At 39.4% G+C, this 19,712-nt stretch overlaps 2 protein-coding genes across 6 annotated transcripts in view; one reads left to right on the forward strand and one right to left on the reverse strand.

Moving 5' to 3' along the window:
- LOC101859723 (OTU domain-containing protein 3) overlaps positions 1-5,426 on the reverse strand; it is a gene marked incomplete in the record, with an annotated part of 76,990 nt that extends 71,564 nt beyond the window's left edge. Inside the window, 1 exon segment of the mRNA XM_035971413.1 lies at positions 5,057-5,426.
- A 2,846-nt stretch (positions 5,427-8,272) lies between these two features.
- LOC101860515 (transmembrane and coiled-coil domain-containing protein 4) overlaps positions 8,273-19,712 on the forward strand; it is a 33,289-nt gene continuing 21,849 nt past the window's right edge. For 3 of the 5 annotated variants that reach the window (XM_005104681.3, XM_013086058.2, XM_013086056.2), the window contains exons 1-6: positions 8,273-8,410; positions 12,655-12,760; positions 13,142-13,199; positions 15,580-15,724; positions 16,278-16,410; positions 19,677-19,685. In XM_005104681.3, the coding sequence (XP_005104738.2) occupies positions 8,299-8,410; positions 12,655-12,760; positions 13,142-13,199; positions 15,580-15,724; positions 16,278-16,410; positions 19,677-19,685 (563 nt within the window). In that variant the 5' untranslated portion in view covers positions 8,273-8,298. The remainder of the gene's footprint in view (positions 8,411-12,654; positions 12,761-13,141; positions 13,200-15,579; positions 15,725-16,277; positions 16,411-19,676; positions 19,686-19,712) is intronic. The other 2 variants (XM_013086057.2, XM_013086059.2) reach the window with 1 other exon arrangement.

The raw sequence follows: 19,712 nt of genomic DNA on the forward strand, positions 1-19,712 counted from the left end.
TTTTTTTTTTTTTTTTTTTTGGGGGGGGGGGTGGTAAGAGTTTTATGGCACTTGCAACACACACAGGTAATATTAGTGACAAAGATTAGAGGCTGCTACTAAAGAAGTAACATGTAAAAAAAAGAGTGGAGATAAGGATGATAGATGTTTCATAAGAAGAAAAGAAGGAGCAAACCATATAAGAATACCCACCATTCACCCACATGGCACCTAAGAAGCACCCTTGGAAAGAAATTTTCAGGAATTACAATGGCGTAAAATGAGACAGACATACACTTTTCGCAACCAGATGGAAAGATGCGCACAATTTTCAATAATTTCTATTTTATGCTATTGTGAATTTAACACCTTACTAAAACAACGTGACATATAGATGTCTCTTCTAGCATTTGGCTCACTGCAACAAAAAAAAAGGAAGGAAACTATTTTTAAAAAAACATTCAAGTATTTGTGTGGATGCTCTTGTATGTCATGTTAACTCCCCACAGACATGTCACACCTGTGGGTGTGGCCCGCGGTGGATCATTTTGTGACCTCCCCAACAAAATTTTTTTTAACAACCATTTTTCATGCTTACATTGCTACAATCCTGAAATTCATTATATATTTTTTAAAATTAAAACATCGGGGAGCGAAATGGAAAGTTCACCCTTTGTCTCCAGAATTCTTTTCCACGCTAGGACGAAATTCAAGTTAGGTCAGTAAGAATGGAGTGGAGGGTCACTTACACAATGCATGTATTTGGTTCAAAACAGCAAAAAACATAAGTACAGTGATGACATTATTTGTTAGAGTTAGCCCACAGTGACATCTTGTTTATAATGTTTCTTTCTTTACAACACCGAGACTGAGGTTGAGATCAAATTTAGAGCAAATAAAGCAGCAACTGGGCTTCGTACCAAAACAGAAATGTAAATAATGTAAAATGGGGTTAAGTGTAAATTGCTGGGCAAAAACGCTAATGAAACTGAAATTCAAGGTAGATACAACTGGATCAAAATCAAACAGAAAAAAACACACAAACAAAAAAAAACATGCTAATTTAGAATCACCAATATTCATAAAATTCCAACTAAGTAATGTGCAATTCATTCAATCTAAATTCAATTCTGAATTTAAATGTGATGTTTCATAGTACATTAATAATTATTCGTAAAGTTGTAGCTGATTTTGTGCAAGCAACTGAGCTTCTTCATTGTTACCAAACAGTCAAAAACTGAAGTTTAAATGCACAATTGAAATCACTACTTTTTTCATTCAGACTACCAACATCCCAATGGATCAGAATCCCCCCTCCCCTGAAAAATTTACTTAATCTAGAAAACAAAATACTCTGAATGAGTCACTTTCAGTGTTAATTAGAAAATTTTGTTTTTTTTGTTAAATTGGTAAATGTTTTTACAGTGCTCGCAATTCTGCATAAGGTAATATGAGTGTGCGGGACACATGAATTAAACATTTTTAGATTGGTAAGAACTAATTAAAAATTTTGGCTGGGTGCCGGCCCAAGCTTACTCCTATCAATTTTGGACCACCAAGGGATCTTAACTTGTGCAACCTGCACACGGTATGGGGATCTCTGAGATTTTTCACCCGTTTCCGAGAAAGCTGCTAGGTGTTAGATCTTAAACCTACCCTTACACCACGGGAGTGGCTGAAAGACAGCAATGAGAAGGAGCCAAGAAGTAGCAATAAAAAGTCTGCAGAAAGAGTCGGGAGCCTAGAGGAGGCGGCATGGGAGGTTTGGGGGCAGAAAGTGGAGACCAAAGCAGACGACAGGACATGATTAAAGTGCAAGAAAAGAGGTGAAAAGAAAAAATCTTAGAGAAGAAAACATTCCGTCGCTGTCAGGTTTCAAACTGGGGATCTATTTAAAGAGAGCCGAAAACTGTACCCCCTAGAACATGTATAAGCCCCCAATTTAACTTTTAAGAGTAACCTGATAATTATACAGACCACTGGCAAAACAGGACCAGGCACCAGCTGCTAAGGGACAAAGGGTTAAAAAAAAAAGAACTTTAAAATTTACTGCAGCAGTATTTTGTTTTTAAATGTGGAATATTCAAGATCGAGCATGCACTGAGTATTTTGTTATCATAGTTTACGTTTAATAATAAGATAAATTCAATGCTAATGAAAGAGGTGAAAGGTATTGACACAAAACGTACTCACAGAAGAAATGACACACAAACACTTATATTACAAACACAGGCACAACACCCACACACACACAACACACACACACACAGAATAAAAAGTTGAATGTATTGGCCGCAGAAAGAGTCAGGTACCCAGAGGAGGGGGCAAAGGGGAGGAGGGTGGGGGCAGAAAGTGAAGATGAAATCAGACGACAGAAGAATATATGGTTAGAGAGAAGGAAAGGACAAAAATCTTAGAGAAGAAAATTATCCATCACTGTTCGGTTTTGAACCTATGGAATGAGAGGCGAACACTGTAACCTCTAGACCATGAGAGCGCCCCCCCCCCCCCCCTGTTAAGTTCTCCAGGAATTTTGGCAAAAGAAGAGCATCGGCTAGAAGCCACCCCCCCCCCCCCCCCCCCCCGACAAACTACAATTACAACCATTAAAAAAAATATTTTGAAATTTTAAAAGACAGTCCTCAGCCCGTGACCAGAGACATCACACTAGACCTTTCTATACTAAACCAGCCGTCAGATCGGTCCGGCAGTCTAGACCTTCTATTTCAACTAAACCAGAGTCGTCTTGGGCAGAGCTATTATTACAGACTTAACAAAATGCAAGTTGGTAAATGGAAAGAAGCCATAAAGTGGTGGTCATTTGGGCAGGCTTGACTACTGAAGAGAATAAAAGCTGAGTGCTATAGAAAGTCTGCATTTTCCAATTATTCTAGGGCACATTAAGTTGTTAAAATTTTAAATGTTTAAGTCAAGTTGCTGGAAACCTTGCAGAACCAAAAATGAATTAATTTTACAGCTTCATCTTAGTCTGTGTTCAAATTTATGTTTAAATTTAAAAAGATTTTAATAATTTTATAATTTTAAAATGAGTTTTATATATATATATATAATAATGTATAATTATATTATATATATTCTAACCCAATTTAATTTTTCATTGTCATTGCTAATGTATTATATTGGGTTAGAATTTAATTTGAGAGAGAGAGAGATCATGATTTATTCTCCGATAAGAATCAGAAAGAGAAGTGAGTGACTGACATACAATATGAAATGAGGTGAAATTGTTTTATCTCAGAAGTTAAAATGCCCTTGGAATCTTTCCCAGCCTCATTTCGCTCACTTTCTTTGAGCTTGAGTCCGAGAAGAACCTTTATAAAATTATCAATTTATAATTTAGAAGAACATTGTTTTAAATCTAGGCTACTGGTTTTGAAAATGAGGGGGAAAAACCCAAGCAGAGAACATAAAGAGTAGTTCTCCGTTATAGACCTATAATTTATTAGGCACTGTGGTGGAATCAAGCGTTTGTCAAAATAATAATTTTTATTATAAATAATTGAAATCATAGAAAATGGCATATTTTTCTTTCTGTTTGGTAATTTTTATCGAAATTTTTTTTTTTTCCTCTTGAAACACCTTTTCCTTATAATGTCTATTCAAAAATACCAAGCTGTAGGCCTAGGATTTTACTGAAAAACATTGGCTGAAGTACAAAAAATGTAAATTTTATTCACAGTTACTTACTACAGGACTCTCTTTTAAAAATGCTTTGGAAATCACCAAAACTTTGACGGCCATTTTCTCCCTAATTTTACCCCTGAAACCAGGAACCCCACTTTCTTCAATCTGAAATATCTCGACTTCTATTAAAGCCAGATCGGTTGTAATGTTTTCATCGACAGCAAGACAAATGAAACAAGCTCTTAGATCTAAGACGATATAATAAAATTACTCCAAAAAATTGATGAGCGCCTGATTCCACTGCGCCATGACACATTTAATTAGGGAGGAATTCCGTAACGAGCTACCACTCATGAAACAGAGTAGATAAAGGGTTAGAAGAGAGTTTGTGGTTGGGGTAAAGATTAGGAGGGTTTTAGGCATAGTTATAGAGGTTTACGGTTTGGGTAGGGTTATGGTCGAAAAAGGGGTTGGGTTAGGGATCTATGTCTCTTTGTGTTTGCTGGAGTGCCGAATTATGTCTAAATTGTGTGCCATTCTGAGGTCAAAAGAAGGCCCCATCTAAGGCATTGTATGGCATACACCTGCATGCCAACCGTCAAAGTGAAGTGACAGAGACAGTCATTCCGGGAAGGACTTCCGTAACGAGCGACCACCCTAACAAACACACAATAAAGAAGAGACCTTTACCCTAACCCAAACCCAATCCCTACCCCTCTATAGTCTATTCCACTCTGTCTCATTGTGGTCACTCGTTGCGGAAGTCTTCCCGTCGTTCTGTCAATTGAAAGCCACACCTGCTGCCAGCGCCGGTGTATATTATTCACAAGCAGTGAAGAGCGCCCCAACAAACACTAAAGAAGAGACCTTTACTTAACCCTAACCCAAACCCTACCCCTATCCCTCTATTCCACTCTGTCTCATAGTGGTCGCTCGTTGCGTAAGTCCTCCCGTCGTTCTTAATGGAAAGCCACACTACTAGCTGCCACTGCCAGTGCCAGTGTATTATTATTCACAAACAAGCAGTGAAGGAAGAACTTCCGTTTAAGTTTAGGCCATTAATGAGCGACCATCCCAACAAACACAAAAAATAGAACAGACCTAACCCTAACCCAACTCCTTTACCCCTACCCACCCTACCCCTCCCACAAACCCTAGGCCTAACCCTCTTCTAGACTATATATTCCTACTTTACTAAGAAGAAAATCATAGTTTCATAGTGCTCACCAGTTGTGGAATTCCTCCCCCCCCCCCCCCCCTCAACACGAATACAGAGTCAAGCCAATCAAGGCAGCTCTACAAACTGTTGACCAGATCTCGATTCTAGATCAAGGGCCTAGGCTACATCGATAGGCGGTAGGCCTTCTAGGCCTACACTGAGTGTACTACTACACACATGATATCTCTAGATGGTAGTAGAATCTACACTTACCGGAACGAGTTATCGAGAAGAATACATCTGTGCTAACTGTCCGGTCCGTGTTTAGAATTTTGCTCGAATGGCAACTGTCGTCAATTCCAGCAATTGTGTTAACGGTCAAGGTATTACTTCACACAGTGACATTCACGTAGATTCTACGGCAGTACTGACGTCAACCGAGAGTGTCCCAACTTCAGTAGATCTGGATCAGCAGTCCAGAAACACAGGAGCAAGCCCACAGGATCAAAACACAAACGCGGGTCCGTTCCCGCTGTCAGCGTTTCCACGAACAGTTTGCAATAGGCCAAGCGGCCGTTGTAAACGCATAGGCCAAGAATCTAGATCTAAATCTAGTGGGGTATCTCATGAAACGAAGTACAACATAAGAGGGATATTCAAAGGCCGATAGTTAATTTATTGATAGTGTCACAATTCTTTAAAGCCTTATTCATTCAGGCTTTTCAGCCCATCCAGTAATTAGATCTAGATATCTAGATCTAGTGTACATCATTTTGTTGTTCAGGCTACTTTATTTTAAAAAAATTGATTGGGAGGGTGACTAATTCACCCTAGCCCCTATTCGGCTCAAAATTATGGATTTTGAGCTGTAGCCTAGGCATTTTTAGTTTCCTCAGCCTCTCCTCCAACTATTTCATCACCCCCCCCCAAAAAAAAAAACAAAAAACAAACAAACAAACAAACAACAACAACCAAAAGCCTTCATTTCATACCGCCCATGTTTGTCACCACCATCCCTCCTTAAGTCAATATTTAATCCTTTTATTTTTCTTTATCGCCCGTTTTCGTAAAACGCAATTTTTCTATAATTAAGCCTACTTTAAAAAATAAGTTCACCATTTGTCATCCAATGTCATAAAAATTTCACAAAATGAAGAGCAAGAAGTGAAAAAAAAAATTGTTGAATTTTTTTATATAGGCTATGGAATAGATTTTTGTTGGTGGTGTCTGGAGTGTAGACTTTCTGCAAACTTGAATATTACCTCAGGAAAAAATTCAATGAAAATGTAATTTTAATTCGTTTAGGAAAAATTCAACAGACCAATTTGTAGATCTAATGTTTGCTAACCTGCACGCAAAAAGACATTCAATTTCCATGAACAATAAGTCATGCAGTATTCGTTACGTAAGACATGTCAACAAAATCCCAAATGGCAGGCGTATCCATGGAAATGAAACTTTTTTCACATTTGATTGAGGATTTAAAAACCCCTTACTATGTTTATGTGTGAAGTGTGGTAAAATTTGGTCCACTAATTAAGTGAGATAGCCTTCATATTTCGCACCCCCCCCCCCCTTTAAGTTATACCACGAGTGTCGAAGGATATGGTGCATTGTCTGACATAGACAGATGTGTTGCTGTTTGGACTGTCATCTTGTTCCTTTGGAGAGTCTCTTTGACTCCGTAAATCCATCTTTTTCTTGGCTTTACTTTTTTCTTGATATTTTAAGCGAGCCGAGCTTATGGTGGAGTATTAAGCTCACACATGATTTTTGTTACATGTCCAAAACACTTTATGAATATTAATTGTTATCTCACTTGATGTAGTTAATGTTCGATTCGACGCCTACTTGATGCTTGACATCTTCGTTTCTTTGTCTTCTTGTGATTTTTAATAGTTATTTTTCTTCTAAGACATTTAATTTCGATGCTGTTATTCTTTCTTGCTTAGCTTTGTTGTTGATCCAGCGTTGGCACTGTGGTGCAGCTTAGAGAGTTGCTATAATTAGTATAATACAGATTGATTTGATTAGTTGGTTCACTGTCTCCATTGGTGTGGTTTGATAGGAAAGCACCAATTGGTATGTGACCACACTATGCCTTTTAATTTTAGCCTACTCTTGTTTCAATTTCTCCGTCCATTTTATGGTCTGGATAAGTACAAACACAAATTTTTGTACTTGTTTCAGTTGTGTGTTGTTGAATTGGATATATTTTAAAAGGTGTTTGGTGTCTTTGTTGTGCTCATTTTCTTGGCATATTGCTCACATCGCCTTGCTCAACTTAAATATATTAATATGTTCTTGGGGACTTTCTGCGCCAATGAAGAGCAGTTCGCTGAGTTGTTCTGATCGTCGTTTGCATCTTGCGGTATCTTGTCCATGTAGGGCATGAAGATTAATGGTGTAGGACAGTTTTGTCTGACACCATTTGCCATTTTGAGCCAGAGTAGTTAATCTTACCCAACTCGGACTGTTTTCGTATAGTGGATGTTACTATAGGAAGTAGACTTTTATCACACCATTTCTTTTAGATTTAATCTGCCATAGCCTTCCCCTCAGTTATCGAGTTATTGGCATGGACAAAATCAGCGTAGTGCTGTTTACGTAGGTGCATCGGGTGGGGTTGAGGATTATGATAATGGAACAAACCCTCGATCATACCTAATAGAGAAGGTGGTGTACTAAAGCAAAACAGGTGACAGCTTTAAGTGTAAAATGAAACTTTTCAAATTGAAAAAAAAAAGTTACAAGGACTGAATATGATCAGAAACACCGTATGCCCCCTCATTCCCCCTTCTTCCAAAAATGGGACCTCTGCAGATGCCGTTCTTAGAGTCTCTAAATATTAAAAAATATAGATTCATTACCAAAATAGGAAGCTTTTCCCATACTTTGCAGCATTTCAGTGACGAAAGACATAGAGTTTATGTAAATAAACAGAGGTTAATGCAGCGCAGCCTCTCTTTAATGACATCATCGGGACCAGAAAAATGTCGTTATAGAGAAGCGACCCCAAATTACTAATGATATATTTAAAAAACAACAACCCGGTACCTGGGCCTGTGTGCACGTCGGTCCGTAGGCCTATAGAAGGCCCTAACCGTGTTAATCCTCTATACGGGCCTTTAGACTGGAAGCATCTTAAACACGTCAAACTGGTTAGCCTGTCCTATACGGATTATTTTCATGTTTAATCGTATCTCCTGGGGTTCCAATAGCGAGTCTACTATACGCTAATGGTAGGAAAAACAGTTACAACTTATGCTAAGGTCTGTAAAAGTAACTACCGGCTGATATTAGAGAATAGTTATCTAAAACAACGCCTTAACTAGTTTTCGAAACTTCTGCTGCAACCACCGAGACTTGAAAAGTACGAATTTTTGGAAGGCTACTAACTACTAAAGGCCTACTGGAATCTTGCCTTCGTTCTCACCTGGAATGAAACACGGTGCTTTTCGAACATGGCCTTCCCGCGAATGCTAATTGGCTTGTGTAACCGGAAGTAAATAAAGATGTCCATAAACATGGCGGCTAGCGGTCGCAAAGTAGAACCTGGTGATGGAAATGAATTTCCTAAGCCAGGAGATGAGAATAGTGCAACTTCAAGTACAGAGGATATTTTTGGTAAAAATTGACTGAAGTGTTTTGTAATGTCCCGTGGGACTTGTGTCCAGGTTAAAAGAGAGAGCAAAAATATCCCTGAACGATCGCTAGTGACGATAGTGTTAATTTTTCAGCCTTAATTTTTAGTTCTAGAATCTAATCTGACAATGAATCTCTTTCTGTCTAATGACTAATGAAATGAAGTCTGAAGTGGAAGGCAAATTAGATCTCTTGTTGTACGTCAGTCAGTCTTGTACGGTTGCATGATGACACCTCAAACGTCATCACTTAACTCAAAATCTAAATCTATCAACACAGAAATGACCCATCTCTCGAAGTTTGTTCTCGTGAACATACTAATCTACATACATCACACTCTTGTTCAGGTCCTGGAATCCAATGTAAACGCAGCAATTTCACTAAAATATTCAACAAGGTAGCCTAAAAACATGCAAAACAGTCCTGTACGTCACATTCAACCTAAGATTCTTGGGTGCTTTTTCGGTAGTTCTCACCCCTCCCCCCCCTTATTTGAGCCTGACCTAGATCTAGATCTAGAGTAATATTACCAGTTCGGTCAAAATATAAGGACGAAAACAGGCACGTCGACTTTAAAGCTTTATATCTCCTATCTGCCTTGCCCTAGAAACAAACCGAAACCTGCTACAGGAAGTCATGTGACCCCAGGAATGACCTGTTTCAGCTTGTTATTGTTCTCATGTTTGAGGCCCTTACTGGGTGCAAAAGTGACGCCCGATTTATTTACGAGTTCGGTCGCATTTTTTTGGTTTTCTCATGGATTCGGGCAGTATTTTGACATTCGGTCATTTTCAATTATAATCACATGTGTTTCTTTGCAAGCTTAATAACATGATTTTTAATGTTTGTTATCAACACTTGGACACAATGATAGTTTGTCTAAAGTGGTATTCACCATGTAGCTATTTTAATGAGTATGTATCTGACCCACTCTACTACGTGGTATCTGACTCTACTACACTGGCATCTGGCTCACTCAACTACACTGGATCTGACTTGGCTACACTGATATCCGACTGTATTACACACTGGTATCTGACTCTATTACACTGGTGTCTGACTGAGTTAATATGCTGTATCTGACTCTACTATTATTAAAATTATGCACAAATTCTTTATTCTTTGTTATACCATTGGCTCTATATTATCTTATGTGCCCGAAGGATGAGAAACTACGGATTTTATGTTACAATCCGGGCACCCCCCCTTTGGGCAAAAACGGCGAGACTAAACGGCAAATTGTCTTTCATCCTTGACAGGGCCGGGCCTCATATGCAAATAACTCTCCAGCCTTCAGAGTCTACCAAAACGTAGAATCTAGGTCACAGGCTCCTTCATCCACAACCAATGTTAACTCTTCCGGGGAAAGAGCTTCACGCTGTTTTGCTCAGTTGATGAAGAAAAAGCTGTCTTAAGGACTATTTTTAGCAAAATATCGCCGTAACTGTTGTTTCAACGAAAGTAAGGGAGGTTGCTTTAGGTTTGTGTGCCACTCTTTTGGGGCTAGATTTGAAAACAAAGTTTTAAAGGATCTTTTTGTACTCCAGTGCCCGACAGCAAAAAAAAAAACGTGCTGCCCGAACCGGTACGATTACTCTACATCGAGATCTACGTTTGATGCGAGCTAAGATATCAAACAACCTAACAACTGCAAAACATCAAATTATGGTAAAATTCAGGGGGGGCTTGCCCCCCCCTGAACCCCCCCCCACCACATTTTTATTACGGTCTGTTTTTATAAGGACAGGGGGTGAAACCCCCCTCTCTTGAGGCCAAAACCGGCGAATAACAATTGCGGGGTGGGAACTACCGACAAAAAGCGCAGATTCTTTTGCGTCACTGAACGCTGACGACAATAGATTCTTTTGTTTTTCTCTTTTCGCCGTTGCTTCCGCTGTTCTGGGGAAACGGGTAAGGAGAAGTCACTCGAGAAAACAATTTTAAATAGAGATAAATCCAGTGATGCGATATATCGCAAACGATCTTTTGTGGAGATCTCTGGAAGTTAAAGGTGGATCTTCGTGATTTTTTCACTAGAAGAGTTAAAAAGACTCCATGGTGTAGAGAGCTAGAGCTATCATACAAAACCCAGCGGTTTAAAATTCCTATGTTGTGGTGGTGGCAAGGCTCTTGGTGGTGTTTGAGTTTGTTGAGGGATATCAGGAGTTGCTGAAGGTACCTTCAGGGCAGGAGAAGAAACTCCGACTGGCCTCCATTTTGCCACTTGTCAGGCTAGCTATAGATCTAGTCTACTTAAAGACGGCTAGACGGCTGGGCTAGCCATACTTTATGATGGCTTTATTTGAGACGAAACCAAAAGGTGCCTTACTGACAGTACATGTATTTTAAACCTGAATAAGACACCTGTGTACTCAACAGGTTTCTAATAGTCAATGGTAGTGTTAATTGCGACAGAGTGATGCTGTGACAACTAACGCGGCGTTAATTGCGACAGAGTGAACATGGAGCTCTTTTACTTTGAGGATTAGAATCTAACATTATCTAGATCTACCATTTCTGCTTCGCTTCCCAGCTTGGTGGTCCTAGTTAGTTATCTAATCTCCACCTGACAAGGGCTTTCGAGAGCAGGCATTCAAATCTTAAGACGAATTTGACCAAGCTTAAAGCTAAATTTTAAGATGAAAATTTTGTTGCCTGTAGGAAGAAATCATCTGAAATAGTTGAGAAGGCGAACTTAAAGTGTGTGGCAAAAACCCACAAAAAGACTTACTGTACAGAAGAGTTGACTTAATCTGTACACATTATAGACAGGAAATATTACAACTACAATAAAATGTCAGCAGCATACAACAGCAACAAAAACCACTAGGTGCAACAACAGCAGCAACAACATCAAGAAAAGAGCTGCGACTGTCTTTGTTAGTTTGTTGTGTGTGTGTTTGTGTATGTGTGTGTGTGCGCGCACGTGCATATAAGGCCACAAGCATGTGCGGTGTGTGTTTGTGAGTGTGTGTGTGTGTGTGTGTGTGTGTATGTATGTATGTATGTGTGTGTGTTTTTCTTTTTTCTTTTTGACTTCTTAAAATATTTTAAAATCCCTTCGGGGGGATGGGAATAAGAGAAAATGGCAGCACTCTGATAACCACCAAGGAAGAGTTTAAGTATCAAGTTACTTATTACTTGGGACCAGAAACTATTCTTTGTCAGTTGATCTACCAATCTGAAAAGTTTTTAATTGTTATGATGAAGAACAATCGCGGTGTTTTAAGCATGCATGATGCGTCTTCCTGCAAAACTTTCCTTTCCTCCTCTCTCGCCCTTTCTCTGCTGCGCATGTGCTATTTTTATCTTTCTATGTCTATTGACTACCGTTGCTGTACAAAACTGTTGACTCAAATTGTGTTGAAACTACTTTATTGATTAAACTGTTATATTTGCCTCAACATTTTATTGTCGTTTCTATGCATTGTATGCCCATTTATGTCGCGGAAATTCGCCTCTATTGTTGGGGAACTTCGCCACGCAGGTCTATTTATTTTCCATTTGTTAATTTACTTAGATTTACCACTATATTATGGGGAAAACAAGCAAGGGAATCCCTAACAAATATACTTAAACTTTATAAAGGGATTTGGAGAAAGCTGTTGAATCTGTTTAAAGTGGACAAAGCTGCTCTGGGACAGCCCGAGAATTTAGTGTTTTCAGAAAACATCCTGCTGACCATGTCCCTGGTCCATCTACTTTTGGAATGAGGGCTGCATTGTTGACAAAGTGATTGCAGCTAGAAATGCTGGTTTCCCTCTAAAGAAAGGTCAGTTTTTACATTTTTAATCTACAAATGTTTTATAATGAAATATGATCTCCCAGTATGGCAAATTTCCCCAAAAGGACTGGCGAATTTCCCCAATATGGTGGCGAAGTTCCCTGTCAGTGTCACCACATCTTCTTGAAAAAAGAACGAAGCAGGTGAAGTACGACTAAACAAGCAAGCAAACCAATCAGTGGACTATCTCTGCATTTTCTTTGGCTACGAACAGTTGCAGACGAAACTGGGGTCTTGTACGTGAAGCATGTAGAGGGGGGTGTAGGCTTGTTTCGTCGCGAGCCAACTGAGAGTGGCGAAGTTACCCGACTCTTCTCTGAGTCTGAGCAATGAACACTTTTGTATTCTCAGTGTAGGTCTATGGTCAGAGTTAACAACACAACAGCTTTCAGGGCTTGCTGTTAATGTAGTATCAGCTGTGTTTTATTGCCTTGTGTTGCAGGTAAAGTTGTACCCATTCACAAACAACTAAGTGATGTGGGGCAGTTCTCCTACGCTGCCCTCTGTGCTACTGCATTGCACACACAGTTTGAAGGAGAAAATGACAGGTCAGTGTCTGAACGTTTAATTTTTTTTTTCTCTTTCCCCATTTCTCAAAATAATTTTTTTCTAACACACATATAATAATGTGTCAATTGGCTAAAAATTCTGTAACTTTTAACCATTGCTTCCTTTCAATGTTATGAAGTGATCATTGAACATTGTCATTGTTTTAACTGTCTCCAAAGTTGAAAAGTGGAGTAAAAGTAATGCATGCATAATTTCACACACTTCATTATGACTTCATTAATAGAAAAAGTACCTGGATAAAACTTTGACAACAAGAGGCGTCCTCAGGAACATGTAGTTCTGTATTTATTTTATCGTCGGCGTGTTAGGCAGTTGGTAAATGAATGAAATGTTTCTTTGTCTTTTGAATTTTCTTTCAGCAAATTCAGGGAAGAGGCACTCGCCGTCATCCTCATCTCTTTAGAACAACCTCAGCAGGTGGGTTATATTCAACATTCATATTTGTCACGATGCGACGGAATCAGGCGCTCATTAATTTTTGGGCATGTGTAGATATTGTTGTTATCATCTTAAAGTTTGTTCATTTGTCTTTCTTTTGATGAAAATAATACCTGTATCTTGAATAGAAGTTGAGGTATTGGCGATGGAAGGAGGTAGACTAGGGGTTCCCTCCTTTCAAAGGTGAAATTAGCGAGAAAATGGCCTCCAGATTAAGTTTTTTTTATGACTGCCATAATAGGAGAGTCCTTGGAAAGTGGAATTTACATTTTTTGTGTGATGACTGAAAAAAATTCGATAAAAATTGCCGAACCGAGGGGAAAATGCTGATTACTTCGATTTCATCATCGGTGCTTCCACTCTTCCGTATTTTTACGGAAATCCGTACTTTCTGCCCGTTCCGTACTTGTTCCTCCTTCATCATCAACTCCCTCCGTTAAAAAAAACAAAACTGCGACAGTGCAGGACTGCCGAAATTCCGTACTCGCCTTCCTATCGTATTGTAGTTACGGATGTTTACGGTAATTCTCTCGGCAACAAGTTAAAGTTATTGAAACCTGCCAGATTGCGCTTTTCCTGCAATCGGCCATTATTCCGCTATGCCCCTTGAATTCATTGCGGGTTGGTCGGCAGTACATTTTTTACCTACAGATGGATCAAAATCTGACAAACCTTTTGTGCCAATTTCCTCCTTTCTATCATTTACTCATTCCTTCTGTCTATCTTCGGATTGTTGCCGCGGCTGGAAAATCTGCGCGTTGATCAAGTATATTGACGTGTGATCTTAGAGACAGAAAATTACTGTCAGAAAGAAACTTTTTTTTTGCAAATTTGTCTAGAATCTAGATCTAGAGAAATTATCAATGCGAAGATTCTACGGCACGTGAACACAATAAGGGCAGCGATGAAAGAAATTATATGCTGATACGCGGGTGCCCACTACGAGACTACGGATGGGATTGCGCTGATCGCTTTACTCGGTTGCCTCAAAAACAAACGTGTTTGTTTTCAGTTTCAGGCGATCGAGTCGGGCGATCGGCCCGATCCAGCCGTAGGTAAAATAGAAAATAATTCGAAGTGGTGTTCTGAGGGCGACATTCAGACGTGAAAATTGAGAAAAAATTTGGGTATACGCTGCGCAACTGTATTGTGAAGGTACATCTATTTATTATTCCCAGGTTTGCCTGCTATCAATGGTGCGACGTCAAATTAGTTGAATTATAATAGCAATGAAAGGGGAACCTGCTTTTAAACATTGCCTGCAAATTCAATGTTGGTGAAGAAATCAAACAAGACAAAATGTTGGTGAAAAAATAAATGTTATGGGCTCTAGTGTAGGCAATCTCTTCAAACAGGCTCCCAAATGCCATTTTCAACCCTCTAAAAGCACTAAATTTCAATTTTTTCGGGGGCGTACCCCCACCCGGACGCTGTCCCTGGACCCTGCTGGGGGCCTCTGCGGCCCCCAGACCCCCGGCAGAATTTTCCTTACTTTTCAGCTTCAGCTGGTGGAAGCACTGCATCATTTGGATGTGTGCCTGATTTCACCATTATGCCTCACATATTATTCCAACTCATGCACTTGTACCTGTACTTAGAAATTTCAGCATTTATTTGTTGCTAGTGTATCATATTATCAGTATGTCACTGGTGTAATTCTGTAATTTTGTCTCAAAGACCCTTTTTCAGACCAGCTCTCTTTTATTTCCAAAATAAATCTCTTCGACATATATATTTTTATATCTCTTTGAAAAGAATTTATTCAATGTGGATAAGGAAAGTCACATTACCATAGCTCCGTATACTCCGACAAGCTGTCAAAACTGCTGTGCCGATGAGTTGCTGCTGTGGCTTGGTCACATTCCTTTGCGACAATGACGACCTTTATATTATTGTTCGGCAGTTGCGGAAAATAGGTCTCTCTAAGTGGTAGTTCTTTCATGAGATGAAGAACTATCAAATTAGGTTAATTTCTTTTAATTCAATGACCAGTTTAGTGACGTGTATGTCGCTTTGTAGTGTCCTTCACCTAAAGAGGGCTCTGGCATCGTGGGAAGACACTTCGGGGATAAAGAGTTAAAATGAAAAGACTAATACTTTCAAGCCGATCATCAGCCCATCTGTGTTGTTTGGGCCATGATGGTGAGGTCTGTAAATTCAGTAATTTTTCACTTCTTCCCGGTATTTGCCTCACAAAATAGTATCAGTAGGGCCTTACAGCCTCTCTCTTCTTGTAGATGAAAGGATTTTTAATTCCAGCTCATCTCCATGTCTATTTTGTAAGTTTCTGAAAAGATTTCTCTGTGCCTGATTTCTTGAGCTGTGGAATTTTGTAATATGTTTTTGTTCTTGGGACCAGGTGTGTGAGTCGGTGAGGGCGATGCTTCAAGGTCACGGTCAAGATGACATGGATCCCTTCATCGACATACTGCTCGCTGAGGAAGTTCTCCAGAAAGGGGCTGAATCCATTGTCTCTCAACTGTTGGCTATTGCAATCGGCAAAGGTGGGCAGAAAACTGTGAAAACTGTCTCTCTATCTCTCTTTCTCTCTCTCTCTCTCTCTCTCTCTCTCTCTCTCTCTCTCTCTCTCTCTCTCGCTGTCTCTCACTCTCCCTCTCTCCTCCTCCTTGCTCCCTACCTTCCTTGTCTCTCTCTATCTCCTCCCTCCCTCGTTTCTCTTGATCTCCTCCCTCCCTTGTCTCTCTCTCTCTATCTCCCCCCTCTCTCTCCTCTCTTTCTCTTTCTCTTGTGTGTTTTGTCTGTCTTTTTGTCCTTCTATTTTTGCCTTTCTCATTCTCTCTCACAATCACGTTTGAAACCATCTTCATGGTCTAAATTCTGTGAATAGAGGTACAAAATGTAATTTGCCTATGTTATCTTGTCCTGAGGAAAATTGGGGTAAAAATTGTTCTTGGTTGTTATTGATACTATGTGATAGTAAAGAAATAACTATCAGGGTGGGATGTTTACTTTTATCTGTATAACTGGATAGTTTTCTAATAAATATACACACTTTCATGTTTGAGGTGTTTGACTGGGTAATTTATTCACTCCCAGGGTCATACGACGCTCGCATGAGAGTGGTGATCAAACATCTGGCCTGGAGGCTGCGTGTCTCGTGGGACGCTGTGGAAGAGATTGAGAGTGAGATGTCCGAGACGCTGGCCATGGCGCAGTATGAGATGTCAGAGTAAGTAGGAACTCGGATTGTATCTGCAGTGTGGTCAGGTGAGCGGGAGCACAACACAGCGTGTAGATAGCTCAGCTGGCGTGGGACTGGAACATGGTGTGTAATTAACTCAGATTGTATTGTGCTGGAGCACAATGTGTAGTTCGCTCAGCTTGTGTCGTGCGAGGGAGCACAACACGGCATGTAATTAGCTCAGCACTGTGGTTCTCTCTCTGTCTCTCTCTCTCTTCTGGCGCTGTGGCGTCATAAACGGTCAGCAATGCCGACAGCACGCAGGAACTCAACACTTGCTTGGGGGTCCTTGAAAAGTGCTGAGCGTGGGTCACTGAAATGTCCCAGAAGAGCTTTGGTGAGGTCTTGGTGTTCCAGGTGGGTCGATGCATTCTGCAGCTGTCATCTCGGTTTGTCGGTTGGTAGACTGGCATCCCTCGGCAGCAGCTGGCGGGAGCACCATCTTGCAGGCTCGTCGTTCGCTGTGGTTCTAGAACTTGGTGTGTAGTTTGTTCAACTGGTGTGGTGTTGGAAACAGAAGTGTATTTAGTTGCGGCGTGGTGCTTGAACATAACATGCAGTTAGATCGGATGGTATCTTGCTCAATTGGTGTGCACTAACCTGTTTCGACTCACCAGTGGAGCATTCTTGACCTTTGCTTTTTTTGAGGCATTTTCATTGCTCTATACCGTGGAACCTGCTCAAGATAAATGTCAGGTCAGAGATCCTGTCTCTTCTTTGAACTTGCTGAGTTGAAAAGGATGCTAATACTCCATCTTATGCCATAATTAAGAGCAGCTTTTTAAGATAAGTTTTTGTAGCTTGAAATAAAATTCTTTCTTTAGGAGGTGTACAGATTCACAACTGGAGGTACAGATCATGTGTCTCAAGTCTTCTTTCCTTTTTGTTCCTAGTTTTCTTATTGAAATGGAAGTTGGTGCTGTTCTTTTTGGATGCTGCTTGTAGAATTCTTTTTTTTTTTTTGCTTTTGGGTGCAATTGGGAAGTGTTTATTTTCCCACTACTACGGGAATGTGAGTGTTTGTTTTTGTATGGAAAATTTCCCCTCGTTCCATAACACAGGTGGATGTCAGTGTTACTGAGGCTGACTGAAACTAATCTGGCTTGTTCAATGTTCTGCCAAAGTTATTTCACAGAAATGCTAATGTTCAGGTAATTTTTAAAGGACATGGAGAATTTTTTTTGCCTTGTGAGAGGTGCCGAAGTCGCTCTTTAGACTTTTTGTGATGCTCTGAGCTTTGTACTGCTGTTGTTGCACTAAGTGATCTGTGTCTGTTTTTATCTCTTTGAAATTTGTTGTATTGCTTCAATAAGACCTGCCTTATACACATGTTATTGCAGATATGGAATAAAAGAAGTTTAGAGTCCTTGTTCTGTTCACCATCTCAAAATTCAAATGTTTGCGTCTCTTTCTTCTTGCGCGTCATTTTTCTTCTTTTTTTTTTTGTTAGTGTGTCTTCCAGATATTGCCATATATATGTGTCTGTCAAATAATAATTTATTTGTAAGTTATTAAATAAATAAAACTAGTAAAAATATGTAATTTACTTTTCCCTCTGATAAATTATAATTCACCTTATTAAAAAAAAACTACATTTATCAAAAAGATATACCCATGTCAATGAAGTTTTGATAACAACAAGTGTGAGTATCTCTGTTAAAAAATATTCTACCTTTTAAAGTGGATCCTTTTTATCTGTTTTTGCTTTTATAGACGTTTTATATGATCTCCAAATGGTGCGGAGGCAAATGCAGTAATAAGACACGTTTGTAGATGGACTTACTGGTGCTTTTGTGGTTTTTCTCTGAAAAACAAAGTGATGGCTCTGTGTAGTACAAATCATGAGTGACAGTTCTGTGGATGTTTTTGTCAGAGATGGTGCTGGTTTGCTCTTGTATTCAAGCCCTTCATAGTCTCTGCTGTGCTCATGTTGCTCATGTAGTCACCAATGTGCACACTGTCATTGTGGGGCATCGTGATGAAATCAGACGCTCGTCAAAGTAATGAAATCCAAGATATCTGCATTTTTCTTGCAGTTTGACCATTTTTTTCTAATTCTTTTTTTTTTTTGGGCTCAACACCTTTTATGTTTATTTTAAAACATATTTCTGTGTATATTATACTGAAAAACATGGATTAACAAATGTAAATATTCATTTTCCAAGGATTCTCAAGTTTTGGAAATCACCAAAATTTGGCGGCCATTTTCTCACTAATTTTACCTCTGAAACCAGGCAACCCCAACCTTCTTCAATCGCAAATATCTCAACTTCTATTCAAGATAGGCATGTGTTTTTTTCATCAAAATATAATGAAATGAACAAGCTTTAAGATGATACGAATAACTCCAGATGCCCAAAAACTGACGAGCGCCTGATTCTACCGCGTCATGACACATTTTGTCTCTGTGCTCCTGTCGAATATTCTTTTACGTTTTAAAGTAACGAACAGATAATGGTTTGTTCATCAGAATAAAGTAAAACACATCAACTCAGTAGTGGTCATTTAGTACCTGGAAAAATTAAGATAGACAGACAAAAGCAACAGCGGATAATGGTGAATTGATACATAATGTGGTAGATCACTTTTCCTCCTTTTTTTTCAATGAAAAGGTGAACTGACAGGAGACTGTAAAATGTTCTTCTTACAGACCACAAATATGGAAAGAAAAGCTCCTAACTGACATAAGGAGGGATATTTTTTTAAAGATTTGATTTGTCCTAGCCGAAATATTTTAAGTATATTTGAAGTAATGTGAACCCTGAATCTGTCTTATGTACAGAAAAGTCCTTTTTCTTTGTAAACCACTGATACTGTTTCTGTTTGTCTGTCAGACATATGGTAATGAGGCTTTTTTTAAAGGGATATAAGCTACAAGATTACACCCAGAACTTTCATTGATGATACACTGGATACACATGATTTGTGGGTGGTTGGCGAGTGCTCTGGTGTGGCTTGCTCTTTCTTTCCTGTCGAACATCTATCTTCTCTCTTGCCTCTTTTCTTTTTAACGCCTCTAATCTTTGGCACTTGTATTTCCTATTTGGGTAAAACTCTTACTAAGACTAATGCAACTCGCAGCTGCTCAGTTATACAGAGTTAGATTAGAGATTTATGCCTCATTACCACAAGCTGTGAAAGAACTTATTGCTGTGTATTGTTTAAGTAGGCTGTACTGTGTTGTGATATGATAATGACACTTTCTCTCCCATGTTTTGTTTCACTCTGATCTGCATCTCCTCCGTTTCACGTAGGATGGAAAGGTATTATCTGTGTGCTGTGTGTGTGTG

The sequence above is a fragment of the Aplysia californica genome, unplaced genomic scaffold, assembly GCF_000002075.1.
Source record: "Aplysia californica isolate F4 #8 unplaced genomic scaffold, AplCal3.0 scaffold00431, whole genome shotgun sequence".
Lineage (NCBI taxonomy): Eukaryota > Metazoa > Mollusca > Gastropoda > Aplysiida > Aplysiidae > Aplysia > Aplysia californica.